General features: G+C 43.3%; 1 protein-coding gene across 1 annotated transcript; it reads right to left on the bottom strand.

Annotated features, from left to right (window-relative positions):
• Positions 1 to 321: 321 nt before the first annotated feature.
• Positions 322 to 11,955, bottom strand: LOC109756740 (E3 ubiquitin-protein ligase PRT6). The gene is made up of 19 exons (XM_020315574.4): positions 11,464 to 11,955; positions 9,963 to 11,060; positions 8,218 to 9,452; positions 8,000 to 8,140; positions 7,170 to 7,413; positions 6,323 to 7,084; positions 5,996 to 6,190; positions 5,208 to 5,833; positions 4,859 to 4,910; positions 4,154 to 4,781; positions 3,686 to 3,894; positions 3,069 to 3,604; positions 2,856 to 2,960; positions 2,696 to 2,762; positions 2,508 to 2,585; positions 1,752 to 1,820; positions 1,563 to 1,667; positions 619 to 706; positions 322 to 530 (listed from the first exon to the last, which is right to left on the bottom strand). Exons 1-17 carry the CDS (start codon positions 11,539 to 11,541, stop codon positions 1,593 to 1,595), a joined length of 6,198 nt encoding a protein of 2,065 aa, XP_020171163.1. The 5' UTR covers positions 11,542 to 11,955; the 3' UTR covers positions 322 to 530; positions 619 to 706; positions 1,563 to 1,592.
• Between the last annotated feature and the right edge of the window lie 371 nt (positions 11,956 to 12,326).

Genomic DNA, 12,326 nt, shown 5'->3' with positions numbered 1-12,326 from the left:
CTAGTGTCAAATAGGGAAGAAAATCTTTTCCAATGTCAAATAAGGAACCAGATTTTAAGACAGTGTCAAATAAGGAATTTTCTCCCCGACCGATCTGTGCACTTGCCGACAGCTTCTGTGAGTCGGGTGAACACATTCGTTTCCCATTTTATAAAATCACGAGGGTTACTGCCTTTTCTCTGGATCACATACTATTCCCAGATTTATCAACATTGGTTTCGTTAAAAACTTTCTAGTTTGTTCTTTTCTTGTACGAGTGGGGGATTTTCAAGCAAAAAAATAAAAGGGATGCATACTGCATGATGCTGCAAATGACGGCAGTTACCAGTTTAATTAGCCTACATTTCTTGCAGATAGTTTCGCACGGCGAATTTGTACAATGTGAACAATTCAACCAACCATCCGGTCACATGCTAACAGAACGAAAAAGGAAAGAAAAAAGGGGCGCCATAGGCACCGCTGTACATTGTGCTCGAACAAGGTCTGAAACACCGACGCACGGCTCGATAGTCTGCCAGAATCCGTGCCACCTAAGATGAGACAAGTTTCAGAAAGGGGAAATCAAAGAGAAAACATGTGTGCCCATGCATGTGCAAATCAAAATGCTGTGGTTATCACCTTGGGAATGGATGCAATTCACCATCACTGGAAAGCATGAATATGAAGCTAGACCACAGTTCCCAGAAAATATGCACATCACATGATCCTGTCAATAAAACAGCTACACCAAGATCAACATGGTTACCATGGTTCGTACCGCGGCAAGAAATGCAGACATAAACGGTGGGGATATATAATATGAGCCCATAACAAGAGATGAAATATCCTCCCTCCGTTCCTAAATATAAGTCTTTTTAGAGATTTCAAATGGACTACCACATACGGATATATATAGACATATTTTAGAGTGTAGATTCACTCATTTGGCTCCGTATGTAGTCACTTGTTGAAACCTCTAGAAAGACCTATATTTAGGAACGGAGGGAGTATATTGCAAACTACTCCCTCCGTAAAGAAATATAAGTGTTTAGATCACTAAGTAGTGATCTAAAGACTCTTATATTTCTTTACAGAGGGAGTAACTGACTATGTCAAACCATATTCTTTCTTGTCATCTACTGTATGAGCTCTGTTGTAAAAAAAATAGTTTCTGAACCCATATGCTTCGACTAGAACAGTCAGTAGAGGAATTTTACCTCCATCCCAAAAAGCTTGTCTTAGATTTGTCTAATACACATGTACTCCCTCCGTCCCAAAATTCTTGTCTTAGATTTGTCTAGATATGGATGTATCTAATACTAACACGTGACTTGATACATCTGTATCTAGACAAATCCAAGACAAGAATTTTGGGACGGAGGGAGTATCTAACACTAAAACGTATCTAGATACATCCGTATCTAGACAAATGTAAGAATAGCTTTTTGGGAGGGAGGTAATAGTAACAGCAGGGCTACTATGGGATGGGTGATGTGCCAGTTATCTTAATCCTGGAAAACATACTGTACAATGCTTCACGGCACTTCCAAGTATTCCATGATAAAAACAAACATTATCCAAACCTTTGGGCATTGTTCCTCAAAACGATGCACTTAATCAGATGTATAAAAGCTGATGGTTGTTTGCCGCAGAACTTCAGAAGTCCGGTCAAGGCTATGAGATGCCACCTATCAAATCAAAAGAAAATATGTTATCCCATCTTGAACATAGATCCTTGAAAAATATAGAGGATAAGCAAAGGAGACTGTTACCAGATATGTGAGGGCTGCGTATCTTTCTTGGCTAAGATACAAGGGCTTTCCTCTGTGCATTTCATGATCCTGCATCCAAAAGGTACATACATGCATAAGCAAGGGGTACAAGGTAGCTCTAAAAAAGAAAAGAAAAATCCCGACAGCCTTTGGTCGTACCACTTGGCAGCCCATACTATCACGAGGTGTTGCATATACTTTCATAGCTTTGTATCACGAGGTAACCATCAAAAAGAACCATTTCTCTTTTTGTAGGCAGGAAATGGAACACCATGATATGCTTCAAAAGATTTACGGCTAAGTATGTGGCAGTTCACGCAATTCACTCTACATGCAATGCTCAAACCCTCAATGTCAACTATTGTGTGATTAGGTTAAATCATATTTGCATCATATCATGGTGCATATTCTAGGATGGTGGTGGTGCAGCAGACTGCAGTCTAAGTGTCGCCGGATTCTTTGATAGCGTCCCTCATGGACCCGGCAGCTATATTGGTTGGTCAGTTTTCAGTCAAAAAAAATATCGGTTGGTCAGTTTTCAGTCGAAAAAAATATTGGTTGGTCAGTTCACTCGATTATTTGGTGGAGACGGTTCCTCACATTAATTCAGTATAACAGATATACTACATTGCCTATGTTCTTCAGTTGATTTGGCAGCAGGTACTGATATGGAATCATACATGGATGAAATATATCCGGAGTGGCTGAAAAAAGGCTCAAGTATTAAATGAAAATGTTCATTAGTAAGTCCAATACCTCCTCACCGAAAGCATCAAGGTACAGAGATGGCCAAAATGTAAGACGAGCCGATCGTTGCAACAGGATTGTTGTTTTCTGCAAAGAGCAACTATCAAAACCGACAAGATCTTTTGATATCACAAAAAAAAGAGCAGAAAAATGTGACAGTAACTTCATCGGATGAAGAGGAATGATGTGACACATACCCTCACCAAAAGAAATATGCCAACACCAGCACCACACTGAGACGCATGATTTAGGCATTTACCAGCCCTAAACATTAGAAAAAGAACAGGTTTAACATTTCATAAATTACAGAAGAACAAACATTGGTGGAGTGGGGAGAACAAAAGCTGAAACACTCACCTGCAGCATGGTTTCCAACTAGGTGAACATAGCTTGCCACAAAGCAAACATAACGCTGGCTCATCCGGCACTGAACCACAATCAGGGCATTGCATCTTGACATATCTGGTGGACAAAAGAGTAAGATGTTAAGTTGCAAACCAAAGTCAAGCTCCTGAAGCCACTGAACACACACGTACACAGACCAGAAAACTTAGAAGATTCAAACTAAACCTTTCTAGGAGAACTTGGTAGACAGGTGGTAACTGCATCAGCCTGAATGGGACCGCGGGGGTAGAAAAGAGGATGCCTCTATACTTGCGAGATCTGTAGTCTTCACAGAAATGTTGAGACCATCTTAAGGCAAGCATATGTACACACTCATCTTTGAGAATCAGGTCCAGTGGCTGAATTTGAAAGAGGTGTTCCAGTTCTCGCACTCCATCCAGCTCAATTGCCAGTGAAGAATTGCCTTCCGCTGTACTACTATCTAAGTGATGATGTGACCCTTCCCAAATATTGGAACTGTCATATAAGGGTGCTGAGGAAGAGGATTTTAGCAGCTCCCAAAGCAATGCACACCTCCGAAGATAAGGATGTGTTAATCTCCGTACCATATATTTTGGATCACAAGAGGGATCGATGTGCTTAGATACAAAATATTCTCTAGCAATATCATATCCTGACATCTCCTGGCAAACATCGTTGAGAAGGCAGTTACGGAAGTTTGATCTGTCAAAGGCTTCTTCCCGATAGCATGTTATTAGTGCCTACAGCACAATGCATATGTTAACAGAGAAATACACCATAACAGAAATATGTAGGTGGTGGGAGATTGCAGAACAGTATACCTGAATGACACAAACAATGTAGAATAGATGAACAATAGGGATGAAGAATTCTGTGGATGTCAAAACTTCAACAGGTAGACAGAAAAGTGCTGACATTAATGAAGAAAATGGATCTTGAGCAAGGATTGGATCAGCACATTGCTTCCAAAATTGAATATCAGGAAATATTTCACCCTCACTTTCCGGGTCAACCATAGGTAGCGAAGTGCCTATCAAAAACGGAAATGTGAGAAAGAGGATACATAAATATGGTATATTCCTGCACATGCAAGTTATAGTGATTTGAATTTCCAGTAAACAAGATCCAAAAACACAAAATTAGGTACATCATACAAGTTACCCATCTGATCTTTTTAATAACTATATAATTTACCGTGATAGCTATAGTAGGTGAGTACTAAGAAACAACACTGGAAAAAATCTTGCGGTAGGAAGATTGTACAAAGGGGGCCAAGGTGCCCTATATACCTTTTCGCTTGGTAGCATCCAAAAGATCTTTATCGCCAGAAATACCAGAGCAAATAGACCCTGCTAACAGTTGGATACCTTCAAATCTCAGAAGAACCTCACGGCGATTCAGAACACGTGCAGAGTGAGAAACACGAAACAATAGAGACAATATGAATCCACTCGATGAATTCAATTCACTGCGCAGAGATTCTAAGCAAGACTTCGATTGAGCAGAATAGCTTGACATTCTATCACGAGAAGCAATCTCTGTTGAAACGACAGAGTACCGAAGTGTTTCCCAGAGAAACAAGGATGGGCTTAGCCTTTCAGATGCTGAAAAGCTGCTTTTGCTGCGAGGATAGTAAAGCATAGTGAGTCTTCGAAGGGAAGGATCTAAAGCTGGCTCCGCAGTGTCATTCACATTCCCAGGAAAAGCTTTTAGAAATGTGCTTTGTCCAACAATTTTTCTGGCACTTCCAAGGAGGGCCAGTGCGCGAGGGAACTGTAAATGATGTATAGTTGCAGCAGCTTCAGTAGACATGGTTTGAGCAATTGGCATCGCCTTCCTAGTTATACCAGAGAAATCCGGTGATGCTGGAAGAATGGAATTTGCAAGTCTGCGACACACTGGACACAGCAACTCTCCCTGTACAAAGCTAGGTGTAAGTACATAATTAGCAAAAGAAAGAAGACAAAAGTGTCTAATGCATCAGTAGAAAATACCAGATCAGGATCGACAATCTGACCTCCTTCAAAACCTAGTCTCCTGATATATCTGTCAAGAAACAAAAACGTAAAGTTGCTGCACTGAAATTGTAGATTCAATCAAGAGAAGTGTGAGAAGCAGCCATCATAAGACAACCACTAATGCAGGCTCCATTGGATCAATGCTTTTTGGATGGTCTGAATTGGTTGGATCAAAGACAACTCATGCTTATTATATTCGTATGGATAATTGTGAGATGCCAATTCAAACAGAAAACTACTCAAAGGCACAATATGAAATAGTGTATCCTATTTGAACTTTATAAGAATGAATTCAAGGGATTTGAATGGAAACCGTGCAGCATACCTTTGTTTCAAGGAAAACAAATATCGATCATGACATTCTTGATGTACAGCATGTCCACAAGAATTGATGTGGATGCCATCACAATCAACAGGACCAAATCTGTTTCTTATTGTTACTGGGGCAGAAGACTTGGAGGCTACATCACAGAAAGAAGAAAGACGGTATTTTGTTGAAAGACAAGTAACATATGTTCCCAGAACAGAACTTTTAGGGCTTGTGCTTGTCTTGGAGCCAGCTGTGAGATTTGAATTAGACAAACACTGCTCACCACCTTGAATGCCAACCAGATCATTTACGATAGACTTGTATACATCAGCCTCAATTGTCTCAAGGGAGATATTGTCATCTGCATTGCCAGTACAGCGTCCACTTGGGAAACATGATATATATCTAATCAGTGGATGTTGCTCATTTGAGAAATCAAGAAATGCGTCAACTTCCATGCTGTCTAATTCAAAGGAAGGTTCTATCGTTGTATCCCTGACAAGTTCCTCTGAACTAGAAGACCCAGCACCCGAGGAATCAGTTGATTTTTCCCGTCTGATGGACCCAGATGTCTTCTTTGATTGACTCAAATTATCCCAGGACGGATTGCCCGTTTCAACAAAAGTTGCAAGCCGAGATTTCTAGATTATAGAACAAGTAAGAATACTATACGACCAACATAACATAACAGAAAATTTGTAGTCCAATTGCCATGCTTTTGCACATGGGACAGAGAAAGGTACTTTATGTTGACAAATTACTACAGAAAAGAGAATCACCATTGTCGAGTCAAGGATTATTACCTGAAGAAGAATCAAATAGCAGAGTGGACTTTTGGAATCTGAATCCCGGCATAGAGAGCAAACTGGTCGTGACTCCTCAGAGGCAACGGCGGTTGAACTGGATGCATCTGGCTCAAATGTTGCATCAGGATGCCCTTCATTTTCTGATGCCTTCATACTTTCAGCAAATTTTGACTGCTCTGCTTTCATTTTTGCCTGAAATACAGATTAGATACGAAAAATTATATGCCCAGGTTTTGTAAGTCCATCCAAACAATTTATTTGACGAAAGCTGAAACTCAAGATGCCTTGAGAATATATAGTTAACTTTTTTAATTAAGCATTTACCATGATTGCGGCCTGACGTTGGCGCGCTTTTGCCTTCTTGTCCATCAGATCTGGAGATCCAGAATTCTGTTTAGTGCTACCATGATCCGGAATAGATGGAACTACTTGCGGTGCCATTTGTCTTAATGCAGACATGCACTGCTTACTTAACTTGGCAAATCTTTTTAACAAACTCTCAACTAGAGATGGAACATTGCAGTACTTGGATCCAGAAAAGGTGCTGTCATTCTCTTCGTTGTACTTGCGCATTAGTGAAACAAGCAGGGTTAGCATGCTCTCATTCTTTACTTTGTCAGACTCTGGAGAGACTGATTCAGTAGAGTAGGTCAATATGGGAAAAGTCTCTTCTGCATACGATGACAGGGCAACCCATGATTCAGCATCATGCTGCACTATGTCCATCCCATATTTGTCCGCATACGTTTGACTCTCTGATTCACATATATCAAGTGCCAACGAAAGAAGGTGCAAACCCATCACAAGAACATTGTCCGGGGCACGTGATACCGATGATGCTTCGGTGTAAACAGCATAGAAGAGAACAGCACGAACAATTTGAAGGACAGCTTTGGAGGTGGCTATCTTAGAAATACTGCGCAGAGGGCTAAAAACATGAGTCCATTGAGGTAGTTGAGCGTTAAGAGCAGAAACTTTGCAAAAACGGTAATATCTCTCTTCAGCAATCTGTATTTCTCTGGAATTCCAGCGCGGGTGATACAAGTCCAATTCCTTCCAGAATGCTTTGCGAAGCACATACTTGCCCTGTGATAATTTTTCTTATTAGTCATGCATTCAAATGTAAAGAAGGAATCGCTGAAGCATGTTATACAATTTCAAGGATTAAAACCTGTTTCATTCCAGATGGATTAGAGTAAACTGCGAGTGAATCTAGAACACTTTGAAGTTGGTCACTTGACGAAAGGTCCCTGGGAAGAGACTTCACAATCTGGCTATGGGTGGCATCTCCAACAGCCAATTTATAAATCAATTCTCTCTTCAAGTTGTCTGCTGTCGAACGCCCAATAAATCTGCGTTCTTTGACTAGTTGTATAAGAAAAACTAGCATTTCTTGCATCAGAACTGGCTCATATCTGAAAGACATAAAAAAAAATCAGCATTTAACAAAGCTGTCCAGGCAAACTATTATAATCTGGATATGATAAAAACATTGACAGGAAATGCACAGAAGCAACAAGAAGATATTGCCTAAGGCTGTTGTGTCATCATATGATAAACAAAAAAAGTTGACCTGAACATCACTCAAATGCGCAACTAAAAAAAGACACAGTAAACTTAAAAAGAGTTCAATATATCACAGCGTGACAAGCTGTGTACTTCCCACCGTCACAAAAGAACAATCAAATGGAATGGTTAACGACAATAGCTTAGTGGTAATGACAGAAAATAGATCAATGAAGATAAAACTGAGCATACTCCACAAGACCAGAATATAAAATAGAGTAATACATGGTTACACAAGAAGTATGTTGATGAATGCAGGGTTTAAGTCATTTTTAATTTATGTGATCAATGAAAACCTTCATGTGGCAGGTAGTGACAACAAGCAGTTGACTGGATTATCAACACAAAAAGTACATACATGTACCACCGAAAATTGAAGGAAGCAATATGTTAACAGAAATAGAAGTAGATGTCATTACAGAACTTGGGGCTTACTCATTCTGTTCCGTGAGAACCAGAGATATATAATTCGACAAACCAAATCTTTCTTGAATGGTCTTCACAAAGAACTCTGGAGAAGATAATGCAGCACAGCATTGCAGCAGAAACAGATCCGACTCCAAGCCCTGTTCAAGCCTGGAAAGATGGGTAACAATATAACTTCAGGACTGTTAGTTGAATAGCAATTTATTTGAGGTGAGCAAAGAAATTACCATTGCACAGAGCGGTACCACTCAGCACTCAGTATAGCTGCATCTCCATTCTTACGCCACATTCCAGCACGCACTTGTGCGCAAAATACTCTTACTCTTAATGGATGCTCCATTACAATTGAAGCAAACCCATAAGGCTTGAAACCTCCAAGTACCTGAGAGAAAAACTCCTTGGACTGCACAACTGAACATTCCTCTGGTTTGGCATCCTCTCCGAAACATTTCTTAATTGCTTTACGCAATAGTAAAGAAAGCATACGGTGTAATGGGATATGGAAAGATGTTTCTTGTGAACCGACATCAAAGACAACACGAGGCCAGCTTGTCATGTTCAGTATTCCTAGCTCATCAATTCTTGAATCTGGGTGAGCGTATAGAAGGCTGCCATCGGTCAGAGCAACAGAAATGGCATTTTCAGAGTGTAATTGTACATCTAATCCATTGCTACTTTTGTTCATCTTTCCCTTGCCTGCGTCATTTCCAGCCTGAGGCGATCCTACTTGATCTATCAGCATCATGTCGTCGGATTCTTGGGCAGGAGAACCGACCACTTCATGATAATCTGCAGCATCATCTATTTGGGATCCTTCATTCACCTTCATGCCCACATCACCAATCTGTTTACTTGATCCACCTTTGTTAATAGTCAAAGTGTCTTCAAGCAAGGCCAGAAAATTGCGAGCATCAGTGCTGCTAGCATCGAGGGACGACAACTTTCTCCTCCGAGGACCAGGTTCCAGCCAGCTCTCAATAGCTTTCAAGCACTGACGAATTAAACAGGTAGCAGGTGCTGGTAATTCACTGCTCGAAGAACTCTCTCTGGTACTTGAACTGCATACCAAGTTCTCCTGGGAGACCCTTCCAACTTTAGCATGACGCTGATTCTCGGCACTTTCCATGCCTTTTATCGCAGTGGAGCATACAGTAACATCAGTTGACTCTTGTTGCCCAGGAGAAGAAAAGGCTCCCTTCATCAAAAGATTCTGAATGATCCCAAGATAATGTCCTAGCATGAAAGGCGAAGCTAGATTCTCATTTTCATCTTCAACATGAATACTTGTCACTCTCTTTTGAGGATCCATTCCTTGCACAAGTGACAATAGCTTAATCCATGACCTTGTTAGATCAGGCCTCTCATAAGCAACATACTTGGAAACCTCCTCATGGCTCACGACATAGCGTGTATCTTCCAATAATCTAAGAGAAGAATCATACAAATTTCCCCATTTGCTTGTCTGCAAATAACAAAGTGAAAATATTCCTGTGACCATATGAAATCACATTACACTGTACTAATCACAATATATTAAGTAGCTATATACATCGCGGCAGAACACCAAAGTGAAACCAAAATCTTTCTGGGATCTGTTAGCATACACACATTTATCAAAAACCAACAAAAATATTGTCCTGAAGTGTTTGAACATATTTCTGTTAAACGTTGATCATCCACCCCCAGTAATCCTTATGTTGACATGCTACTCTTTACTTATGCAATAATTGGAGAGATGATAGGTGCGCTGATGTTTATGACAAGCCAACATTCAGGGCCTATGCCCTGTTACTGAGTTATAAGTGTTATACAATTAACCGATAACAGAAATATGTTCGACGCGAATTGTACCAGCAGCTTTGAAAAAATATAGCAATTATGCTTGGAAAGTACTAATATCCCATCAGTGTACAGTGACTGGGTAAAGCATAAACATCTAACTTTTTGAGCGACGGAAAGAAATCACGCATACCTGTAAATGAGCATCCTCACCAACGCAAGAAAGAAATAGAACTGTCAAACATTCAAGAAGAATACCCAACAAATTGTGCTCCCGCACAAGCCTTGTAGTCAGCGTAGGCACGGTAAATATTTGGACAGAAAAAGTCGGTATCAGTCGATACTCGTCCAGCAGATTATCATTGTTCCCTTTAATAACTTGAGAAAATGTACCAGGATAGTACTGTATGAAAACTTTGGCAAACTCATACTTAAAAGCTGGTTCAGTGATAAGTTTCAATAGCAGCTCGTGCAAATTTTTCAGAACTTCCTTGTCCAGCAACCTTTCCGCCCTCGTCAATGCATCCAAGAGATCTGGTGACTCACGGATCCTTTGGGACACAAAACTAAGAAGACTTTCACTAGAGGTGCAGAAGCGAAGCAGCATGTCAGCAATAGAAGTCGTCAACTCCTCAGCAACACTCTTGCAGGGGGTACCCTCGTCAGCCTTCCGAGTTGGGGCTTCCACCAGACAAATCCTCTCCTTCCAGAAGAGCAAGAGCTCATCCAACACAGGCCCCACAGAGCTCGCAAGCTCCTCGGGAAGAGGCTTAATCTGTTCGGCCCCCTTGTGCCTTGAGCAGAACCCTTCACGCTTCCAGGCAGTAGCATCCCCGCAGTCACAACATCCACCGCCTGTATACATGATGGAGTAATCATGATCCTCGTGGTTACCATTCTGGAAGCATGGAACACAGATGGCGCATGTGGAGTCGTTTTCGCAGGTCCGGCAGCGGTAAGCGAGGTCGTTCTGCCCCCAGACAGACCCGCAGACAGCGCGTTCTCCCGCGCTGCTATGCTCCATGTCATCAAGCACTGCATCCGGCTCGTTGCGGAACATCATCCACTGCAACCACGACAAGCTCTCGCTGTACGCATCGCTGTCGCTGCTGCTGCCGCTGTCTTTATCCTTCTTCGAGGACTTGCGGGCCTCCGATATCTCAGTGCCCGCTGACAAGATGGCCGCCGTGACCTCAGAAATCTTATCGGCGTGCTCCTCCAGGTACATGAGCAGGCCTTCCTGATGGTCCTCCCGCAGCTGCTCTTCCGGAACTCCACAGGCAATCAGCTTCTGCAGGGGGAACAACACAATGCCACTACATTAGCAAAATTGAAGGATTCTGCAAACAGTTGTACTATTACCTTACTGAATCATCGAAACTCTCAATAAAAGTCTGGAACAGTTTGGTTATTCGCACACAAAAATTCCCAATGTCCTACTGCATCTGCCAGTAAGCACGGCCATCGATCGATTCCACAAACGCAAATCGCGGAGCCGTCCCAGCGATCAGGGAAGGAATCGCGCTGGCTATGTATGGAACCCTCGCGGCTCGGAGAACCACGGGACTAATAACCAACCGACGGCACAAGAGAAAAACAGAGGAGCGCACGGGCAGAGGCACAGACAGGCAACCGCCGCCAGGGGTGGTTAGATCAGATGAGACCGTAGCAGGGGGAGAAAGAGAGGGGCGCACCTGCTCGACGCGCTCCGCGGGCGTCAACTCGGGCAGCCGCGCGGCGGGGGCGTCCCCGGCGCCGTCGATCCCGGCCATGGCCCGCAGCCAGTGGGCGCAGGTCCAGTGGCCCGACCGCCCGCCCCCACGCCCCAGCCTCGCCGAATCGAGCCCCCTCCGGAACCCCCGCGCCGCACGCACAAATCTCCCCTCACTCCCCGAACGCCCGGATCGATCCAGCCGCTTCCGGCCACCGGGGACGGATGGAGCAGGCGAGACGAGCAAACCCCGGCAGCGGCAGCAGGAGAAATCTCGCGAACCCTAGCGAAACCCGGCGCGATTGGGGTCTGCGTATTTATAAATAACTCGGGCGCGGGGATGGGATGCGATGGGAGGAAGAAGATGGGGGCCGAGACGAGACGGGACGATTCGCCCTCCTCCTCCTCCTGTCCTGGGCCTGGGGAGGAAGTAATCTCTTTTTTTTTTTCCTGGAACTGTTTGCCGTGCGTGCTTATCCCGCTACTGCTGCTGCTGTGGCAATGGCGGAGAGGGGTGGGTGGGCCCGGGGGATGTGTGATGGGTGCGGGGTGGCGGCGACGGGGGTCGCGGGACGCGATCGCTCGGTGGAGATGTGGGGGGGCTGTCACGTGCGGCCTCGGTGCTGCTGCTGCCGCGTGGGCCCGTCTGTCGGAAGGGATCGCTGATCGTTCGCTGTTCTGATTTGATCGGGCGAGTTGGCTCTTGAGTCGCCCTCGCACATCGGTGCCTGATTTTTTTTCGCAGTTTAAAATTTGTTAAACGTGATTTCTGAAGTCCGGAAACTTTAAATATTGTTGCTCTTGATTTTTAAAGTCTAGAAAAATAGGGTTACATTCTTTTTTTTA

Source organism: Aegilops tauschii, chromosome 3 (assembly GCF_002575655.3).
Source record: "Aegilops tauschii subsp. strangulata cultivar AL8/78 chromosome 3, Aet v6.0, whole genome shotgun sequence".
NCBI classification, from domain to species: domain Eukaryota; kingdom Viridiplantae; phylum Streptophyta; class Magnoliopsida; order Poales; family Poaceae; genus Aegilops; species Aegilops tauschii.
This window is presented reverse-complemented; position numbering and strand designations above follow the sequence as displayed.